The sequence below is a fragment of the Ambystoma mexicanum genome, chromosome 4q (assembly GCF_040938575.1).
Source record: "Ambystoma mexicanum isolate Mex_15411 chromosome 4q, UKY_AmexF1_1, whole genome shotgun sequence".
Classification (NCBI taxonomy): domain Eukaryota; kingdom Metazoa; phylum Chordata; class Amphibia; order Caudata; family Ambystomatidae; genus Ambystoma; species Ambystoma mexicanum.
Window position 1 is genome coordinate 1,244,286,891 of NC_090928.1, and position 22,976 is coordinate 1,244,309,866.

A 22,976-nucleotide genomic window follows, 5' to 3' on the forward strand; every position below is an offset into this window, starting at 1 on the left:
CTATCTAGCTAAGAGAAATGGCTAACCCACATGTTGTTGTCCCTATACCTGTACACTGATGCTGTCCAGTAACCAGGTGGTTACATGAATGGGGCTTCTACTAAATGCATTGTGTATTGATGTGTTATAAATGGTACCTGTCTTTTAATACATACCAAGGGTTACTAGAACGTTTGAGCAGGGAACTATCAATATAAAACTTCACATTAGTAAGCCCCTCCTGTGCTTATGAATGAATAGCAATCAACCACTGCAAGGGGGTTGATTGCCTGCTCTCATACTGATGCACAGTGTCTGGTATATGGTTTCCCCCGATCTCTATTCCTAGCAGAGCCCCTGCTGGGGGGTGTCCAACTAGACACACCCGTGGGGGTCTTGAGGAGGGGCTCTCGAGATAAGGGTACTAAGAATTGCTTCAGAGATGCCTTTAGTAGAACCTTTCATTGACCACAGCTGCTGTTGCCGTTGATTCTATATCTGTCACTAGTTTATTAATGTATTTGTTTTTTGGAACCACATGCAAGAACACTTCAGAGCAACGATGCACACCAACCGAAACTAGTCTGGAACAACAAAGAATGTGTAATATTTTGCTGCTGATGTTTGTTTTGGTGGATATTCGTGAATGACGATTAGTGTCTTCATGTTGTACAATCAATGGTAATTGTTTTTTCCCATTCAAGCATAGAGATGCTCATGCAAAGTGTATAGCCAAATACTAATTTTGTTTCCTCCTTAATAACTTAATACCCCAGTTTGTGAAGCCATTCACGGTCTCATGCCCCCCTCAGCAGTATTCAACATTTCTCTGTCCTGTTATAGCGCCATTCCTGGCCACCATCCATGAGGTAAGAATACAGCGGGCACTTTGAGTGTTCATTTATAAACCCACACACTTTGTATGCAATCTTGTTTGTTATATGTGCATTCCTGGATTTTCTTTACATCTGCATATTATCTGGACCTGGAGTTTATTTAATGCCAGAAAGCACCTGCTATGCGGTACGTGGGTAACTGAAAAATAACTGTGCAGCATTTTTTCATAGTTTGAATTTCCAACACTGGCATGCTGTCTAGATAATTCATTGTACATCCATTTGCCATGACACCAAATACTACCACCACCCCCTCCCCCTCCCCATTGCAGACCTGGAAGTGCCTCCTTGCATCACTCCTTGAACCGTATTGTCCCTTACATGTCCCGTTCAGTCAGTACTGAAACCTTTGTTGCCCGGTTTCTTTTTCTTTTGGAAGGTATACTGTAGAACAGCACCATTATCTGTACATCCTTGACATACAGTTCCCATTTTGGGACTCTAGCCTGTGTTCAACACTGATGCCTGCATTGGGCCACTCATAACACTTTGTGCATTGTAACTAGATCTACTGCTGAAGATGATGCCCCTATTGAATTCACTTCCTATGAAATTGAAAATGGCCATCCTTTCCATCTCCTGGTTGTGGTGGCAAAATACCCAACTCAGCCTTTCACCCTCACATCGACAGTAAGAGATTTTACTATGGTGTTGATAGTCCTTCAGCACAGTCACTGCTTTACAATTATATGGGTGATGTGCCTGCTTTTGTGTAATTTCTCTGGGAGAAAGAAGCAGGAATTCTGGCCCCTGCGCAGACCGCTTAATGAATGTCTGACAGCCTTGCATCCCTCCAAAGGCGAAAGTCCCAGTAGGCCAATGGGCACAGCACCTGAATATGTTGGTGAGGTTTGAGGCGTGTCTCAGTCTGCCTACCAACATACTAAGGAATGTTAAATGTGTGCCTTCAGACCTCACATTTCCAGCAGCCCTTAGTCTGATTCAAACGCATTTGCTTCCTGTAACCAGTAGCATGAAGCTTATGGATGAGTGAAGTTTCTGGGCTACCTCCTTTCTTTCAACTGCCAAATAGCAGATGCTTATTTTGTTGCACATAGGAAACAATGTGTCTATTTAAGACAGACCAACAGAGAGAGATGGAGAATGTAACGGAGAGATAAAGTTGAGTGGCAATGTGAGCTATTGAAATAGGGCCGTTCTACCAGTGGTGGGAGTGCAAGGTTGAAGGTTGTTGTTCCTTGGAAGATCTACTTCCTTGTTGTCCCAGCTTGCCAACTCCCCTCTAGGACCTCCTACCACCTTGCCCTATGCACACAAATGCTCCACAGACGGCCATCACAGTGGTAGCCGTCAGCACATTAACACTAATTGAACCATGACGAAGTGCTCCTCTTTAGCACTTCCACTCTCTCAAACATTGGCTAACCAGACCCAAATCGTTGTAGTCTATCAGTTCTTGGGCTCTTCCCTATTGATAATAAAGTACCCCCAGATTTATCTGCTAAACCCTTGGAAAGCAGTTTGGCACTTCGTCTCTGGGTACCTCTGACCTGCACCCATCAACACCACATTTGACTCTCCCTCTAATGCCATCCCCATTTTGCTTACATAGCCATTCCCAATAAGGCCACAAAATGTGGCAGAAGGGCGCTATGCTAGACAGCTGACATTAAAATAGCTGTTGGTTCTGCATAGTCTGGTTTCTCTTTACATTTGAAGAAGTAGTTTCCTTTGTTGAATGAGATCATTGTCCATTGAATGCATGCTCTCCTTACAAATATTTTATGCATGCAACATACCAAAACCACATCCTATGCAAAATCAATCCCATGACCCCTGTTGAAATAGGATAACAATCTCCCTTCAACTGTGTGATGTTTCCACTATCATTTATTGTAAAGATACCTCAACATGGGCAAAAATCCACTCCCTCCTTCCTGACTAGGAGCTTGAATTTAAAACTGCTAGATTTAGAGCCATCATCAATGTCTCGGTAGCAGACCTGCCCCCAATTAGAGGGTAAATTGTGCAGATCATCAACAACACTACTGTAATGCATCGATTGACTGAAAGGGGTCTTCATTTGCAAAATAGCAATGGATGTTTGGTTCTGGTCTCTCTCAGAAGCACGTACTCTCTGGCTACTTGTGGTCTCTTGGGTTACAACTTGTCCCAGGAGGATATCCCTCGAATATTCCAATTTGCTAGCAAAGTGCATTTCTTCTGCGCCATGTAATTCCCCAGGTACTAGTCTGCTGGAGATGCACTGACCTTAGTGTACTATTAAGTGCGTTTCCTCACATTTTGTAGAGACTCAAATGTCACCAATCACTGGAAACACTTTGCAACTGGTGCAACCAGAATGCAATAGATCAATTTCCTTAACCCATACCTCAGCTGTTAATATTTTTTAGAATGTTTTCTTTTTTAAGTTGTGACCAGTACAAGGCATCTTATTTATTTAGTTACTATATTTCTGGTGCCAGATGATGAGGAAACATTTGAACAGCTAAATGCCATGTCGTCAAAGTCTTTCATTAGGCCAGTTGATCATAGACTTGAGGGTGGGGGGAGTTCCAGAGTTGATGCTTGAACAGAGAAGGCGAGGATACTATACCTTGCCTTTTTGTGTTCTGGAAGGGAAAGGGAAGAGGATCTGGATTGGACAGCGCACTGGAAGCAGACTTACACTCATGATGAGACCATCAGCTGTCTCCTGTATTTTTGTAGCCTTTAACTAGTAGAAGTGGACGATCTGTGCTTAGCAGACGTACAACAGTGTAGTTTTGAGAGAATGACTGTGTTAATGGATGCCTTTGTCAGAAAAAGGCGAAGTAGAGGCAGAATCTTCATCAAGGACCTTGGAGGGTGGATTCAGAAGCTGACATTCTGGTTGAGTATTATAAAGCATACTATAATAGTAAAATAGTTTGTAATTAAGTCATCCCTAACTCAATCTACTCTAAATATAAACCAATGTCATAAGCATAATAGGCTAAAGATAGAGGGCCTCATTAGGACCCTGGCGGTTCCGTAATGAACGGTGCCGGTCCCGTACCGGCACCGTTCATTACGGGCTGCCCTATTACGAGGCCTGCTGGTCAGACCAGACGTGAAAAGCGGGACCCGCTAGCAGGCCAGGATGCTAACAACGGGCCCTTCATTAACGGGCCCGTTGTTTGCATCCTCCCCATTCCCATTGAGCCCCAGGGGGCTTGATTTTACCGGGTCCAAGAAAAGGGCAATTACCGGGTCCGCCAAGGTCGGCATTGCCCGGTTATTGCCTTTTTCTTGCACCAGTTAAAAAATCATTACCGGCGGCAGCCGTGCCCTTAATAACAGCACGGCTACCGCCAGGGTCGTAATGAGGACCATAGTCCTTATAAGTAGTTGGTGTTCCTACCTCCTCTAGCAAGGAGTACTGTGAGGTGGCAATGGCAGTGCATTACTGTGATTATCAGCATGGATTGACTCCTGGGAACCATGAGGCTACCTGAGATTGACACTCTGGGTGTTAATTAAGTAGGAGAGCGACAATGGTGTACCACCTTGTAAGCTATCTAATGAATTTTGAAGGTAGGTCTAGCATTGAAAGGGAGCTACTCTGTCAAAGGTAGGGTTTTAGGAATCTGTTTCAACTTGTTGGCACCCTCTACCAAGCCAGCAGTTGTATGCGGATATATCTTTTAGAGAAGCGCTCTTAATTTTTCTTATGGCGATAAATGGAAACGTGAGAAACAGCAGAGATGTTAAACCTGCTTTTGCACTTTGTTACCTAATCAGAAACCTAAGGAGCTAACATGAGACCAGTAAATGAGATATTCTATTTACATCTACTTGCGATAACATGGCTGCCAATTACTGGTTGAAGATGCACACCATAGTTGTTAGTTTTCTTGTAGTTTCATGACAAGTTAATAAACTAATCAACTGCTCCATGACCACCTAAACCGTTCCCAATCTTTTATGAGGAGGTCGCCAGTAATGTTTAGGTTTTGCCTACAAAATGAGTTCATAGTTTCCTTGGACCAAGAATGCTGTAATGTTGTTTCTGGTTAAGATCCTTTGCATATATCTCTTTTCTGCACATGTCTTGTGCAGAGTAATGCTTTGGGAGTCTATCAAGATGAGGAATCTGTGGGAGAATGATATGATATGGCATTTGTAACGTACCTATACACAAGTGTTTCAAGTCGCAATGAGGCAAGAAAGCGGGAACAGAGAGGACGGAGACAACGATCTTACTAGGCCAAGTGCCATTGAGATCGCGCAAGTGCAGGGGAGGGAAAAAGTGCCAAGGGAAAGGGGAGGGGTCAGTGCTGTATATGGGATCAAACAATAACAAGAAGTGCGTCCAGCACGTGGCAGGTGCAAGGGTAAATGCAGACAGCAGATGTCCAAAAGTGCAGGTAGGGGGGACTGTAGGGTTACAGATACAGACCCAAGTGCAAGGTTTGCTAGGAGGCAGTGCAGCTGTGCAACTGGGCGTGCAGGGTCCTGGTCCAAAATCCGAGGGTAGCCGGGTGACCAGTGCAGTATCCGACAGGAAATCAACAGGGGAGAGGGAGAGAGAAGGCAGAGGCAAAGAGGAAGGTCTTGAGGTGCTTCCGGAACCGGGGATGGTTCTCCTCAAGTTCCAGAGGGAGGCCCCAGCTGAAAAAAGAGATCTACCACCAACTCGTTGCTTGGAGAAGCGACTGACCCTGAGGGAATTGTAGGTGGAGGAGCGAAGAGCTCAAGTAGGAAGGTATTTACGAAGAGAGAATTGGAGGTATTGAGGACCCATGTCCTCAGAAGGCTTTGTGGACAATGCAGAGCGACTTAGTCCTTGCAGCCACTGGGAGCTAATGCAGAGATTTCAATGCTGGAGAGATATGATCCCTGGACTTGAGGCCAACAACATCTCTCGCAGTCCTGTTCTGGATGAGTTGCAGAGGGCGGAGAGTAGAAGCAGGCAGATTTAGAAAGAGGCTGTTGCAGTAGTCCAGCTAGAGAGAACCAGACCCCTAGAGATGGTGAGCTTCTGGGGGAAGGAGAAGAAAGGAAGAATACCTCTGAGGAGGTGCAGTTGGTAGTTTGACTTCTTAGAGACGTCAGAGATGTAAGGAGAAAAGTAGTGTGTGGAGTCGTAGATGACCCTGAGGTGCTTAACCTCACAGGTGGGAGCAGGAAGTGGTCCAAGGGAGGCCGGCCAGAGAGTGACAGGAAAGGAGGGTGCAAGTGTGCCGATCAGGAGAATCTCCGTCTTACTGGCATTAAGGCACAGATTGTTGGCGACACACCACTCCTGGATAACAGACAGACAGTCCGAGATGAGAGAAGGAGAAGAGGTGGCAGAGGGGAGCCTGAAAACAAGCTGAGTGTCATCCGCATAGCATTGAAAGTTGGCGCAGAGAGCGGCAATGCAGTGGGTGAAAGATGCCAGGTATTGTTTGAACAGCCAGGGAGAGAGGTTAGATCCCTGGGGAACACCACAGGTAGAGCGTGAGATGGAGGAAAGGAAGGACACAATGAATCTGTTGCTTGCCTCCATGACCATCAGTCTGGCTTCAGAGCAGCCAGCAGCACGGAAACTGCTCTCTTGAAAGACTCTAGAGGAAGGACAGGAAGCATCCAGGTGGATGTTAGTCTCCAAGAAGGAGGAGTTGAGTGGTCGAGGCCAGGAGGGAGGCGGAGAGGTCCGCCAACTCGGATAAGAAGGAGGTGATCTGACCAGGAGGCCGATAGACAGTAGGAGTGTCCAGGAGAGAGAGAGCGCCTGCAGACAAGGCATTCCAAAAGAGGAGTTGGCCTGCATAGGAATGACAGAGGCAGGAATCTACTCGGGGAAGATCAAGGCTACACCTCCTCCAGAAAGGTTGGATCTGGGCGTGTAGAGGATCTTGTAGCCATCAGGGAGGAGAGTGTCAAAACTCGTGACAGAGCTGGGCATGAACCATGTCTCGGTGAGACCGAGGACATCGATATCAAGTTCTTCCAGGAGGTGGCAGATGTCAGATGAGTGTTTGACAGCTGAGCGAGAGTTGAGAGTGCCAATATGGAGAAGGTTGCTAACCTTGAAAGACTTCGGGGAGGGTACAAATCAGAGGTACGCCCTGCAGAGGTGCAGAAGGAGCCTGAGGGGGGTGGGAGGGCAAAAGAGGAACGAGGAGAGGGCAAGGTAGCCAAGAAGGGGGAGGCAAGGAAGGGAGAGAAGGGACAACAGGAGAAGAAAGGAAATTGATGAGCTGTGGGAAGTCTCTATCAAAGAGGAGAAGGTTGGACTGGGGGCCTTGGACCAAGACGGTGCCATTCAGGTAAACATTAATGATGAGCTTAGTGGAGTGGAAGGGGGCCAGGAGGGCCTCCCACCGGATGTCACCATTAATGGGAGGAGAAGAGAGCACAGAGACCATATGAAGAGTCCATAGGTCTGGCGAGGGAATGACAGAGGATGTCGGTGAGGGTCTGTCTGGAGGAAGCACTGGTATAGGTGTCAGCGATAGGCAGGCCTGGGTTGGACACCAGGATATCCTTTTTTTAACTTCTTCCTACCAGACTTACTGAGGAGAGCAGGATAGTCGATAGAGAAGCAGTCTGAAAAGATATGAGAAACGGAGAGCACCATAGAGTAGGTGGGGGAAGAGGAGCGAGGAAGAGGAGTGAAGGGGAAGGGTGGGGGGAGACACCAAGGGAGGACACAAGGAGTGGTGCAAGCAGACGAGACAGAAAGGGACAAGACAATAGTGGACGATTGACTAAGTAGACAAGAGCTCAGATGGAAGAGCAGGCAGAAAACAAGGCAGTCTGTTAAGCACATCAGGTTACCAGGGCATCAGGAACAGAGCAATCATTAAAAGGAGAACCTAGAGGAGACTGGAGCACAGCAATCCATTGAAGGTAAGCTTACTTACCGGTAATGGTCTTTCGAAGGAATTGTGTCCTCCGACGTATTCCACATCTATGACAGGTAATGTCCACAGCTGTGCTGTTTCGGAAAGTTTTCGGCAGAGGGCGTCCTGCGTCAATGGCGTCAATCCAATGTCCCTCCAGGGCCTCCGTCGAGGGTCAACGTCACCAGATGTTATATATAGGATGCACGATGCCCGTAGCCTCAGTTCCGTTTTTTCAGCAAACGTGTTTGCTTCGGAATCTCGGCGCGCTCGATTCTTCTCTTCGAACAATGTCTTCATTAAAAAATGTTGGGACTCCGTGTGAAAATGTCCATCACGGACCCGCGCGACATCTGCCTCTGGTGCCTCGGCGAAAGCCATGCCACTGATGACTGCGAGGACTGCCAGTCCCTGACATCTTAGGCCTTGCGGGAGCGTAAGGGGAAATTAAAGGTAGTTAGGGTGTCCAAACCCCGTAAATCGAAGTCCGCTGGGCTTTCGACCGATGACTCGAGGACCAGCGAAAATCCAGGGGGTCTCGGTCTAGGAGTGGTTCCCGCCATTCCTCTGCCTCGAGGCATTCGAGGAAGCGCCAGCACCGGCCGCCTTCCCTGTCCTCATTGGAGGAGGACTCCGCCAGACAGTTAACTTGTCCCACCAAGTCTTCGTCGCCGGCCGAATGGGATTCTTTCTGCCAGCAGATGTTAGCAATTTTTCAGTCGCAAGGCGCAGTTCCGTCCACGTCTTCGAACGAAGCCGGCAGGGAACGGGCTCGGTCCACCACTCGCACGCCTTCGGGCTCGGGAGGTCGGCGCGATCATCGGGAGCCGTCGAGGTCCCGATCGGACAAGGGAGATTGCCATAGCTGTGCCAGGTCCCGGTCCTCGACGCCATTGAGACCGTCGAAACCTGTGATGCCTTCAAAGTAGGCATCAGCGCCGTGTCCGTCGATGGACGATCTCGAGGATCCGCCCTCAAAGTCGTCGGCGCCGTGTCTGTCGAAGGACCCTCTCGGGGCTCCGCCCCCAAAGAAGTCGTTGACGCCGTTGGCGCCTCGGTCGACGCCGATTCCCTCGATGCCGTTTGTGGAGGATTTGCCAGAGGTGCCCCTGAGGGCTGTGGAACCTCCGAGGAAGGCTTGCAGTAAGTCTGTGGGGCCTGTTTTTGAGCCCAGGTCTGTTCCTCCTCCTAGATTGGATTTTTTCCAACCTTTGCAAGAAATTTCAGAGGTTGATGAACTGTCTGATCAGGAGATGGGCTTGCCTGTGCATCCTGACGTCCCTGATGACCTTTTGTCTGGGCATAGTCAGATGGATGAACTCCGTCAGTCATTGCATGACGCCAGTGGCCTCGACACCTCTCCGGAGGTGGAGTTTGGCTGGCCTGAACCGGGGGCGCATGCTGAGTCTTCCTATAGGCGTCTCATGTCGAGGGTGACAGAGTACTTGGGTTGATCTGCCCCCCCATTGGAGTTTGACCAGGATGACTTGACTGATATCCTGGATAAGGGTCCATCCACTGACCGGTGTTGCCGTTTCACATGGCTTTGCAAAAAAATGGTGGCAGCGGCTTGGACTGCTCCAGAGAGTCTGTCAGCAGTTAACAGGCCGTTCCCGAGAAAATACCGCCCATCCAGTAGTGACCCCTGCTACTTATCGTCATACCCTACTCCGGAGAGTTTGGTGGTGCAGGCGGCTATGGCCTCCTCGAAGCAGGCTGCGTACCCTATCCCTCCTGATGGGGATGACAAGCGCTTCGATGGTTGGGCGAGGAAGGTATTTTCTGCTGGGAGTATGGTGTGGAAGTTGGCCAACTCCACTTGTGCCTTGGCAAAGTTTACACACACTCTCTGGAACTGTGCATCTTTGGCGGCTGAGCATATTCCCGAGGGGGGAGAAATGGATGGCTTTCTGGCCCTCGTGCAAGACGGCACGGATGCTATGTGCGAATCCCTTCAGTTGGGTTTGGACACGGCAGATAGTGTCAGGCGGTCCATGGCTGCGAGCACCGTGATACACAGGTTTGCGTGGTTGCGGAAGGCGGGTTTCGTTCCAGATGTGCAATCCCGTCTTCTGAACATGCCCTTTGTCAGCGTTCAATTGTTTGGCAGCAAGGCTGACGAGAGCCTTGAGAGGTTGCAAACCTCCAAAGCTGCAGCAAAGTCTTTGAGTGCTGCAGTACGGCAACCTCCGCCTTTTCGTCCTAGGGGACAGCAATGGAGGGGAGGTTCCTTTCGCTACTACTCCTCTTTTGGTAGAGCGAGAGGGGCTGCCAGTCAAAGGGGGCAGCGAAAAAATACCCGTGGTGGTCGGGTAAATCGTGGTGCCAAAGCCGCTCGGGCAGTTGCCTCTTTGCCATCAGGAGCTGACGCAGCCGCTACATCTCAGTCATGAGGCCATGTCCCATGGTTCGCCAGTTGGGGGCGGGCTAGCACAGCATCTCGGAGAATGGCGTGCCATTACTTCAGATGCGTGGGTCCTGGATACCATAGCCCACGGCTACTGCCTTCCCTTCCTGCAGCGACCTCACGACAATCCTCTGGGGAAGGTCTCTTTTGAAGCATCCAGGTCCGCTCCTTGCGCAGGAAATCCTATCCCTGCTGGAGAAAGGTGCCATAGAACTGGTGCCTGTGGCGGCGAGGAACAAGGTATGGTATTCCCCATATTTTTTGACTGACTATTGTGTTTCCGCCGTCCCCTTTCCAGGTGCCGGTTTGGGATTTGGTTTTGAAGTTTCTGATGGGTACTCTGTTTGAGCCCTTGCACTCTTGTCCTTTGAGACTGTTGTCTTTCAAGACAATGTTTTTGGTTGCAGTTACTTCCGCTCGCATAGTGAGTGAATTGCAGGCACTTTCAGCCAAGCCACCCTTTACTGTTTTCTATAAGGGCAGGGTTGTCCTTCGGGTGCGACCTTCTTTTCTGCCGAAGGTCGTGTCTGAATTTCATTTAAGCCAGAAGGTAGTTCTTCCGGTGTTTTATCCTCCGCATCCTGGCAAGGAAGAGGAGAGGCTCCATAGGTTGGATCCTAGGAGAGCTGTGAACTTTTATATTTCGCGGATGTCCCGGGTCAGAGTGGACGATCAGCTCTTTATCAGTTATGCTGGACACCGGGTGGGCCAGGCTGTTACCAAACAGACCTTGTCCAGGTGGATTATCCTCACTATTACAGAGTGTTACCGTTTGGCGGGTAAGGACCCTCCGGTAGGATTACGTGCTCACTCTACTAGAGGCGTGGCTACCTCCACTGCCCTTCAGCGGGGTGTTCCTATTCGGAATATTTGTGAAGCAGCCACATGGGCTTCTCTACATACTTTTGTCAAACATTACGCCCTGGATTAAATCCACGGGCTGGATCTGGCCTTTGGTAAGGCGGTTCATTTTATTGGGTATTCTAAATTCTTTTCCCACCTCCATAGTTTGGTACTGCTTTGGGAGTCTGTCATAGATGTGGAATACATTGGAGGACACAATGCTTTCGAAGAACAATTGCTTACCAAATCTGGTAACGTTCTTTCGATGGGATGTTCCTCCAACGGATTCCACATCGCCCTTCCAACCTGCCCCTCTGGAGAATTTCCTATGCGATTGCAGCTTACATTTCCGCAAGGCTATCTGCAGCCAGACTGGCAGGAGATTGGTGCCACACGTTCTGGGGAAAAAATTACAAATGAGCCTACGGGCGTTGTGCATCCTATATATAACATCTGGTGACGTTGACCCTTGACGGAGGCCCTCGAGGGACATTGGATTGACGCTGGACGCACTCTGCCTAAAATATTCAAGCAGCACAGCTGTGGACATTACCTGTCATAGATGTGGAATACGTCGGAGGAACATCCCATCGAAAGAATGTTACCAGATTTGGTTAGTAACTTCTTCTGTGGATTGTTCCCCCACAGATTCCTCATCGCCTGCCTTTCCTTCCCTGCTCTGGCAGTTTCAGAGGCCTTCATGTGGTGAGTGTCAAAAAATTGCTTGTGCAGTTACGTGCTTGAACATCTGGTTGCCTAGCTTAATTTGTGCTAATTGTGCTGTTCTACATTATGAGTTTTTCCCCCACGTCTGAAGTCGACGAGTGAGAGTCTGGGCACAATGGCATTGAGATGCACTCTGCCCCTTTTTGAAATGTTCAGAGCAGCTAGTGCTCATGGTCATACCTATCAAGATGAGGAATCTGTAGGAGAAGAATGCATAGAAAGAAAATGACCAGTGAGTCATTCTTTTTTGTTGGTGTTTTCTAAGGAGAAGTTACCTTTGAGAATAAGACCATCCTTCCTCCCCGAGATTGTGCTGAATTTTCATCTCCCTCAGAAGATCTTCCTGTATTTTTTCCTCTACCTCACCCTTCCCAGATTGAGGAGTGATCAGCTGGAACCGGTGTGGGCCCTCAGCATCAGGAAAGATAACCAGCTTTTTGTGGGTTAAGCTGGTGCTCGTGCTGGCGGGGCTGTGACTAAACAGGCCCTGTCAAGGCGGATCATTGCATCTAGGAATACTACGAACAGGCTGTGAAATGATGTGCCTGAGGGTCTCGGGGCTCTTTTAACCAGAGGGCTGGCTGCCACCTTGCCCTGCTGGTGGGTGGATGGGGTACATGTCTTGAATATTTGACTGGCAGTGGCATGGGATTCTCTGCACATGTTTGCCAAACATCATTACTCGGATTTCATGTCAGGGCAGGATGCTTGCTTTGGCAGTCCTCCAGAGTTGTCTGGGCTAGGTGGTGTCCGCTTGCTCTCCTCCCTCCTCAAGTATGGGAGTCTATCATAGATGAGGAAGCCATGGGAGTACGGAATTAATTAGAAGCACTCATTACTTAACTCTAATGGATTTAATGTATGCGTGCCTAAGCTCGTGGATATGTGTGGCCTTGCACGCTGACCCCACCCCATGGTGCCACGCCTCAGTCCCTTTTTCCGCTTGATGGAAACAGATGTCTGCTCTGCGACAGAGCTATCTTTTGCTGCACAGTCCCCTTTCCATGTAGTACGAGCAGTGTTGTAGCAGGGGCCTCCACAGTTTGGGGGAGTTGGGGAGGGCTTGAATCCTGCCGCCCCATGTCCTGAAGGGAGGGCTTGGGTCCCCTCGAACATCAAAATGATTTTTTTTCTTTTTGCAGTCCTCTGATTTCATATAACAATTATTTCCGTTACGAGATCGTAACAGAAATAATTTCTTTTTGAAGGCAGAGTGGCTTTCGAAAAGAAACTATTTCTTTTTGGTTTCATAGGGCTCTCCCCACCCCATGACATGGAAGCCTCCAGCTTCTCTGGCATGACAAGTGTGCCTGCTACAGGGAGCTTGAGGCCAAGTTCCCTGCACCAACGGGTTCAAAAGATGAGCAAATGTATTTTGTTTTAATCTGTGTATATAATGTGTGTGCATGAATGGTTGCATGATGTATGTGTGGCTGTTGGGTGTGCGTGTCTGAGAATGTATGCTGAGTGTATGGTGAATGGTGTGTGAATGTGTGTGCGGTTGTGTTTAATGCCTGGATTACTTACAGGTAATCCTCATTAGCCCTTGTCATCCTCCTTCCACTACAAGTACTTGGACGAGGTAGAGGCACGTAGAGGTAATGCCCGGCTTAGTTACATGTTATTTTCATTACTCTTAGTCACACTCTTCCTCGTACTTAACTATGAAGCAAGGTGCATCATACTTTACCTGGATGAGGAAGAGGGATGTGGAGGTAATTCTGGGTCGAGGAGCTGATTTTGGGATAGGTGTGGGAGGGAAACAGGACATGTGGGGTGTTGGGCGGGCTTTGTGCGCTAAATCATAATGGTCATCCATGGACCGGTTAAGAAAGCATGATATGTGTTAGGGACTAGACTGGCATTTGGGTGCAGCCAGTCTAGCCTTTTCTCAGTGGTGGCACGTCCATAATGGGTGAGGGGGGCATCGACCCACCGGCCCCCTAAGCCATTATAGAGTGGCTGAGGAGCTAGCCCAGTGAAACACTGAGCGCTCCTTTAGCTGCTTTTACCAGGTGAGAGAGCGCTCTGTGCTGGCTGAACTGTCAAAGGGAAATGTGGTTTCCCTTTAACAGTTCTGTTCCCCAGCCGCGCATGCTCAATGAGTCATGCAAGCCTGGGGGTGGTTTGCTTCCCCATTCTTGCATATCTCTTGGAAATTCTGGCTGGGGAACTGCCTGTCTTTATGTGCAAGGGGGCGCACCTGTGCTTCCTCCCACATAAAAACGGAGCAGGCTGGAGCTGGGCTTTTCATCACCCACGCTCAGGCCCCTGCGCGCATGTGGTTTCTGAGCCATGTCCGGGTCATCCGGGTTTGGTAAGTTTGCATTGTGCGGCGCGCCATTTCCCACTTCAGATGCCCATTTTCTCTGCTTGAAGTGTTTGGGCCCTGAACACCGATGGGATTAGTGTGCGGCATGTAACACACTTACACCACGTTCACTGAAGAACAGGCTTTCGAGACAGGCAGAGATCTTTTCGAGGTCTTCTACAGAGACTGAAGAAATTTTCATACAGGAAAGTCAAAAGAAAAGGTATGTGTACCTTTCTCTAGGATGGGGTCTTACATGATTCACATGCTCATGAATATTCCCTGTTGTTATGCTGGGAATCCTCCGTAATATTAAAGCAGTTTCACTTTAAATCTAAAAACTGCTTGTCGCTTTGTTAGGGAGAATTCTCATAAATGTGCTAATTCTCGTCACCTTAGAGACCCCCAGCAACTTTGCTGGATTTTGAGGACTTGATTTTTTTACCTGGAGAGAGTGTGACTCTTTTTTCCCCACTCTCTCATGTATTTTGATGTGTGTTTTACTCTTGTGTTCTTTGATTATGGAGTTTTAGACCACTCCATAGGCATCATCTTTTCATGTGTCACACAGCATCCTCAGTGCATTGACACGGGGAAGGAGGCCTTTTAGGCTCTCCCAAGGTTTAAACACCTTCTCTGGGATAAGCTACTGTTTCCCAGAGAAAGTAAAGTGAAAATGACTTTACTAGTCTTTTCAAATTCCTAGACCCAGCACACACGATCTTACAATAGAGTGCTGGAGGGATTACCTAGTATCCCCTATGTCTAGAAACTCATGTAGCAGTCAAATGCTACCCTTTCTTATCCAAATGGCTGGTGGCAGTGGTTTTACAACAAACTACCATGATTTTTCCCGACCTCGAACACTGGTAGCTAAAAATCGCGGGAGCCATGTTTTTCAAGATGGCGTCTGAGCCCCCTTTGTTTAAATAGGTCCCGGTCGTCTTTTTCGCCATTTCTTTTTTGAAAGGTCCTTCTAGAGTTTGTCTCTGTGCGCCAAACCAGGTTTGATCCCTTTGTTCCAACGCCTTTGGCAGGCTTCAGGACTCAAGACCGCCTCTGGCGCCTGAGTGTCTGGAGTGGGCAGGAAGTGAGGGAGGTGCCCGAAACTCCCTGTGCTTAGTCTCCTGGGAGACCCAAATGCACTCTGGTGTGATTGGCTGGCTGACTGTCTGGCAAGGGCAGCCACCCAGCTGGGTGAGTGGCAGCTAGGCTGGAATGAATAGGAGGAAACTGGATGAAAGCCGAGTCTCATGGCTTGGAAGGCAGAGTCGACCACTGGAACGAAAGAACCAAAGACGAGCTGGATGAGGACGGCTGCTGCAACTCCTGGACCATTGGTTTTCCCGGTGAAGCCCTGCTGCAGGTACGAATCGCCAAATTCATCTTGACGGAGTGTTAGGCAGAAACCTGTGCTGTTCCCTTAGAGACCACTGCAAAAGATTTAGGACTACAGGTGGTTGGCAGTAAACCAATTGGTAGCAGTCTGTACCACCCAGATTTACCTGGTAGCTGTGGCTGAGCAGTCAGACTTCCCTCAAGAAGAGTTAGGCAGTATATAGAGTATACACAATAGGTACAAGGATACAGTAGCACAAGCAAACACTGACCAGAGCTTTGGTGTAAAAGTATATAATTATTTATTTAAAGACACACTTGTAAATTACACTAGCACAAAAAGAGGTAAGTAAATTTCAACACACAGTCACTATTATATATATACAACCCTGATTACTTATTAGACAAGTCTTAGTGAGAAACACCACTTATTTTCAGACAGAGGTGAGCGCTTAACATAAGATGGCACTCCATTAGGTTATAGACAAAGGGAGGGAAAAGGCAAAGTTATGAAAGCACACAAATTTCAATACTTTTCTAAGAACCACAGTGAGGCAGGTTAGGCAAAGCCTACTGGAGAGCAAGGAAGTTCAAATGCCAGGCCCACTCTTAGAGAGAGCAAGCGAAATGTGTCCAGGATAACACAGTGGGGTTATGCCCAAAGAGTCTTTGTAGATAGTTCGCAAAAGATTGAGTTCAAGTCAGGAAAAGTTAGTTAACAGGCCCCAGGCTAACCCAGGTTAGAAAGTCGAGGATTTACTGTCACCCCGAACGATCTGTCGCAAGGGAACTCAGGCGGGACACAGTACCTGCAAATGGGAAGAACGCTCCAGCGGGGCCAGTTGTTCCGGGCAGCGGATGCAAGTCGGTGTTTCGTCCAGAGGAAGAGAAGGTCTCGACGTGGAGGAAAGATGAAGGTCGTTGCACTGCCAGGGAAGAAACCAGCCGCGGAGTTTCCCGGTTACAAGGTACTACCCTTTTCTTCGCAGTAGTGGTAAACCGTGGTATTCGTTTGCCGGGGTGCTTGGCACGGGCAAGGCGGCCACGAGATGGTCCAGGAAGGCGAAAAGACTGGCAGACTGGTTATCCCCACCAGTCAAAGGAGAAGACTCTCTGGGTTGGAGATCTCTCTGTCGTCGGGAAAAGTGGTGAGACGGTTCAGCAGGGCTCCACCGGTGGTGTCGTCGTTGCAGGTCGGCTCGGCTTCTCCCTCCTCGGATTCTTTAGGTCCTGTGGCGACTTCTGAAGTTCCAGTCCCCAAAGCCCTGCTTTTATGCAGAAAACCCCCATTCATTCAGCCTAGCTGTCACTCAAACATGCACTTGGGCCAATCACACAAGAGTGCGACTTGAGTTGCTGAGGCAACTCAGTCCAGGGTGCCTAAACCCCCTCCCACACACACCCCCTGTGGTACCCAGACAGAGTGGCACCATTTTTGGAGGCTTCTGTGGAGAAGCCCGCCAAAAAGTGGAACAAAGGGCTCGACTTGGGTTGGAGTCACAGAAGCGAACACAAACTTAATTTTGGAACCAAGTTTCAGCAAAAAATACCAACCAGTGAATTTATATTAAATTAATAAACCGGTGGTATGTTCGAGGCTATTTTAAAAAGTGGTAGCCTCGAAGAATGGGAAAATCCCATGGAATATATTCGCGGTTGAATATAAAAAGTAGTATCCACTGCCACCAGCCAAAACTCGGTCGGGGGGGACTGGACAGTGCCCCCTCAAACAACAGACCTCGGGGCAATCGAATTGCCCCGACCAGTACGTCCACAATATGATGGTTTGTACTGGTTCTGTTCGCAATTTGAGACTAGTAAAGCCAATGGTGACTTTACATGCCCTGGGAGACAGTAGTTAGTCCCAGGGTATGGAGTCTATGTTTGGGGGTCGCTACGACACCCCTGGGTTACGGCACGGAGGGTGCTGTGTAACCCACATATCAAAACACATGAAGCCCTATGGAGTAAAAGACCCCATAGCCCATAAAACACATACAAAGTCAAATGTACACCTCAAATCAGGTCTAAGAGTGGGAGAAAGAGTCTCACTCTTAGCAGGAGAAAAAAATAAACCCCAAAAATGCAGCAAAGCTGCTGGGGGACTCACTAGGTTTGGGAAATTAGCCTTTACAGAGAATTCTCCCTAACACGGAGAAGCCCTTCAAGGACGACTTATCCCTTTGAGCTGGTGGGACCAATCCACTCGTAAGCCACCTGGACACCTCAGAGTGCTGCAGGAAACCGAATAACCAGGGAGAAGGACACCCGTTTGTGTGCTTGACTTCTCACTTCCCTTAGGGACTTACAACCTGTTACCAGATGGAACAAAGTTTCTACACCTCCTATTTCGTTGCAGAATCTACACTGGGCATGCCTGATCCCAGGCAGTTTCCTGGCCCATTGCACTGCTCTTGTATTGAGGATATTTAGTTAACACCTAAGAAGGTCACGATATACCGGTGATAACATTTTCGGAGGTATACTCGAAGGCAATTTAAACCTTTTCGCTCTAGAACCATTTCTCCACTGTTGTTATCCAATCTAGAGCTTGGAGTTTCTTTTTTACTTTGGTCGGGTTTACCGCCAAGTCACTCGTTTCCATCCCATTTCTTTCCATAATCATTTCTACCTTCCTTCTCCTTTGAATTAGAAATCTATCTTGCCCTCCTTTGTCTGGGTCAAAGATAGCAAAGGGAATAATTGCAGGTTTGTATGTGCATTTTCTATAGAGGGCTACTGTATTTCATAACACCAGGGATTCAAGTGATTGTAATCTCAATTCATGCCTAATCGAGCTCATGGACAGCGAGTTTGGCAGTTTTAATACTCGCCACCAAAAAAAACCTTCGGGCCTCTCCAAGGTTTGCCAGGATGGTTTGCTGGACGGCCTCTGCCCCATAGGTAAGAATCTGAGAAAGCTTTAACTTATAGAATGCACTAATCGGCACCATCGAGGACTCCCCATATCTTCGATGGAGAGCCATTCCCTTGTTGGTTAGAGAAGATAGCTTGGCCCTTTTCGTCCTGCTTCCTATTTACAGCCACCCCAAGGTAGATCATAGATTCTATTAATTTGAGGGGTTTATCTCCCACTCTCCATGTCAATCCACTACCCTTCTTTTTGCAAGCTGACCTCATAGTTAGTATTTTGGACTTTGCCACATTGACCTTCATCCCATTTTCTGAAATTTGATGAGTGTATTAATTCTCCTCTGAAGGCCATTGGGCGTTGGGTCAAAAAAGACTAAATTGGCCGCAAATAAGATCCAGGGGACTTCGGTCGAATAGATTTTTGCTGGGAAGGCTACCACATCTTTCTGTGACGGTGCTAAATCAGCAATGTAGAGGCAGAATAACAGGGGGGATAATAAACACCCCTGTTTTAGTCTTTGATATGTCGGGATCTTTCTTGTTAAGTGACCTTTATCTGACAATCTAATCCTTACTGAGGTGTTGGAATATAAAGCCTCCACCAGGTCGACTGGGCACTGCCAAGCTCTCAGCTTGGCCCAGAGCTTATCTGAAGTACACCGTCAAAAGCCTGTTCGAGGTCCATGAATGCAAGATATAGGCAAGAATTACAGTCCAGGGCCTTCTCCTTGAGAATATTAATAATGAAGAGGTTAAGGGTTGTCCCTACCCCCTTGACAGCCCCAGTTTGTATCGGGACCAGGACTCCACTCCTAACCGCCCATGCCTTAAGGTCTCTCAGTAATTGGATTGCAAACAATTTCCCCACTGAATGTAGGAGTGCAATAGGGCGGTAGTTCTTGGGATCCATCTCCTTTCTTAAAGATCAGGACAATATTTGTATCTCTCCAAGATGATGGTACCTCCTTATTCTGCATAATCTGTGCAAACATATCAACAAGCAGCTTTCCCCATTGCTCCTTTATTTTTCTTCAATTCTTGATTGGATAGCCCTTCACGCCCCGCAACTCTGGATGAACTCAGGTTACCAATCATTATCTGAGCATCGTCCTCATCAAATATAAAGTTCCAGCTCGGGGACAAGGAGCCGCCTTTCTCGCTCACTGCCTTCCCAAGACCAGCAAATTAGGTGGTATAGTGGGAGACCCAGGCATCTTCCGCTACCATACTAATGGAATTGGCTGCTCTAAACGTGCCCCCATTGTTTATCAATTCCCAGAGATTGAGAGAGTTCTTATTACATACCACCTTTAGCATGTGCTCTGCATTCCTCTGAGTCCTCCCTATTCTAGAAGCAATCAGCCAGTTGCGAATTTTTGGCTGGCTTTCTGCATTCTTTCCTCCTTTTGCATTCCCCCATCCCTTCGGATCCTTCGAATAGAGACTCGCATCTGTCGTCTTGCCTTCACCAGTTCATAGTCGTATACATGCTTCTGAACCAATATACCTTTTCCCTTACTACACCCCTTATGAGAAAATTCCTTCAGAATGCCCAACTAATCCACTCTATCAGAGTTTTCTTGGATTTGAGCTTTGTATTGACTAGTTATTTGAGTCACATCTTTACATCTCAACCTTAATCGATTCTTACCCATTCCAAATCGACCTCACCCATTTTCTCCAAGCACTTCAATGGCTCAAGCAGGGAAATCGAGATTGCTAATGGGTCATAATCAATTGATTTCTGTTGTAATATGTCAAATCGATCAACCTTCTGTCTCAAATTCTCTGATACAAAACAGTAGTGAATCCAAGATTTTGATACCACACATTTCCATGTACACCCCCATGGTAATATCCACCCTCTGTGTATTGAGCATGTGCATGTCTCTCAATATCATACTTGTCATCCACTTAGACACTCTCTCATCCCATTCCCGAACTTTCAACGGGGGTACCTTCTTTGTTAAGGAGTTTAATGTTTAGGTTGCCACATATAATCCTAGCATCATCCCAATCCCTCATCACCTCATCCACCATCCTCATTATTGACTCTACAAACTTAATTTCTTTCACCATATTCACTCTCCAATAGATGTTGATTAGGAGGTAGGGGATGCATTGCTCGTCAGATGATCTTACTAGAGTCATAATTTGAACATAGAGGCTGAGATAAGAGATGCTAGTTACATACAAGCCCGACTCCATTTTGATCAGAGTCAAAAGGCCACAAAAAGGGCATCCAGTGATTCCTTTCGGAGACGGATTTAGATAGGCCATGAATCCTTCGCTTAGGGTACTGTTCTGAGCCATGTCTTTGTAAGCACAATACATCAAACTGCTCCATCAGGCGGATCTGTTCCTTAAATAGAGTCCGAAAGCCTCCTGTGTTCCATGAGGCCAGTCTGATGGACTCCATCGAAACATTGAGGGGGGCCTTTTACTAGGCCTTTGTGCGCAGTCATGCCTCCTCAAGGGTCAGTAGGCCCAAAGAGCGTGCTCAGTCTGGCAAGAGGTCGAGATCCTTTGAGTACACTACCCCGGGGGAAGATAGCAAAAAAGGCTAAGTCGTCCCACACTCCGACTTCTTCCACGAGCACCGCGGCTGCAGAGCCTCCATCTGACAAACATGGATTTTCATCAACCACCCTGTCGACGGTTAGACTAGTGTCGAGCAGCCAGATCCCAAAAAACAAGGGGGATCCTGGGAGTCTCTCTGCCAGACATTAGTCCTGATTGCGAGAGCCTTACCCAGATTGTTTAGCTCACTATCTTTCACAGAAGAGAAATATCCCAAACATATCAGTCTTTGTCCTGCCCAGGGGCAGTCCAGCACCAAAATGCTAGGCAATTCTCCTCTGAACAAGAGTACCAACAGCAACCCCAGACACGTGTTCCGGTCTGGTTGGGCATCATCAGTAGGGTGGAGCTGTGCCTCTCTAAGAATAGTGAGCAAGGGGTCCACGTCTGGATTCCCCTAGTAAGTTAGGGAGAGACCCAAAGTTACTTAAATATGCAAAAAACAAGGGGGGTCCTGGGAGTCTCTCTGCCAGACATTAGTCCTGTTTGCGAGAGCCTTACCCAGATTCCTTCGCTCACTATCTTTCATAGTGGCTGCGAGGATTAAGTTCAAAACCCTCTGCATCATCCACAAGGCCTTCTGGGGCCTGGGGCCACAATACTTTCAACTCTCTCTTCCTAAATATCTTCCACCTCGAGCTCTTCGCTCATCCGCCTCCAACTCCTTCGGGTCAGTCTCTTCTCCAAGCAACGAGTTGGTGGTAGATCTCTTTCTTTCGGCTGGTGCCTCCCTCTGGAACAGCCACCTTGCTTCCCTTAAACTTGAGAACCATCTCCGGTTCCGGAAGAACCTCAAAACCATTCTCTTTGCTTCTGCTTTTTCTCCTCCTCTGCTCTGCTGACCTCCAGGCTGTAACCTGAACTGAACTGCCCACCTGGACACCCTCTGATCTCGGGCCCAGTCCCCTCACCCGCCAGCCGTTACTTATTTATTGTTATTATCTATTCCCACGTACTGCACTGCCCTTGCCCCCTTCCCACACACTTGCGCGATCTGTATGACACCTGGCCTAGTAGGATCGTTGTCTGTCCTCCCTTTGTTCCCCTCCCTTGCCTCGTCGCGCCTTGAAACACTTGTGTATAGGCGCGTTATAAATGCTATATCATATATCAGAGGAGGAATATCCCAAACTTATCAGTCTTTGTCCTGTCCAGCAGCCAGATTCCCTCTGCGAGAAAATCACTGATGCTAGCAGCAAAGCATAAAGGTTAATTGTCACAGACCGCGTCAAGGGACCCGGCGGTAGCAGCACCATCGACGACCTAGTCCACTAAGGGCATTACCCCGTCAACGACTACCTCCTCTACGAAGATTATGCTTCCATTGATGGCTTTGTGCTTGTTAGGGAGAATTCTCTGTGCCGTAACCCAGGGGTGTCGTAGCGACCCCCCAACATAGACTCCAACATAGACTCCATACCCTGGGATTGACTACTGTCTCCCAGGGCATGTAAAGTCACCATTGGCTTTGCTAGTCCCAAATTATGAACAGAAACCAATACAAACCATCATTTTGTGGACGTACTGGTCAGGGCAATTCGATTGCCCCGGGGTCTGTTGTTCGAGGGGGCACGTCTCCGTCCCCCCTGATCGAGTTTTGGCTGGTGGCAGTGGATACTACTTTTTATATTCGACCGCGAATATATCTCTATGGGATTTTCCCATTGTTCGAGGCTACCAACTTTAATTATTTAATTCTAATAGCCTCGAGCATACCTCTGGTTTATTTATTTAAAATGAATTCGCCGGTTGGTATTTTTTGCCAGAACTCGATTCTAAAATGCCGTTTGTGTTCTCTTCTGTGACTCCAACCCAAGTCGAGCCCTTTGTTCCACTTTTTGGCGGGCTTCTCCACAGAATCCTCCAAAAGTGGTGCCACTCTGTCTGGGTACCACAGGGGTTGTGGGAGGGGGTTTAGACACCCTGGACTGAGTTACCTTGGTAACTCAAGTCGCACTCTTGTGTGATTGGCCCAAGTGGTGAGCCGGCCGGCTCACCACTTAGCATGTTTGATTGACAGCTAGGCTGAGTGAATGGGGGTATGCTGCATAAAAGCAGGGCTTTGGGGACTGGAACTTCAGAAGTCGCCACAGGACCTAAAAATCCGAGGAGGGAGAAGCTGAGCCGGCCTGCAACGACGACGCCACCGGTGGAGCCCTGCTGAACCTTCTCACCACTTTTCCCAACGA

The 22,976-nt window shown here is 48.2% G+C and overlaps 1 protein-coding gene across 2 annotated transcripts in view; it reads left to right on the forward strand.

The window, feature by feature from the left end:
• Positions 1–22,976, forward strand: part of LOC138468319 (exportin-5-like) — a 2,047,117-nt gene that overhangs the window by 1,587,686 nt on the left and 436,455 nt on the right. For both annotated transcript variants that reach the window (XM_069608821.1, XM_069608822.1), the window contains exon 27: positions 751–848. In XM_069608821.1, the coding sequence (XP_069464922.1) occupies positions 751–848 (98 nt within the window). The remainder of the gene's footprint in view (positions 1–750; positions 849–22,976) is intronic.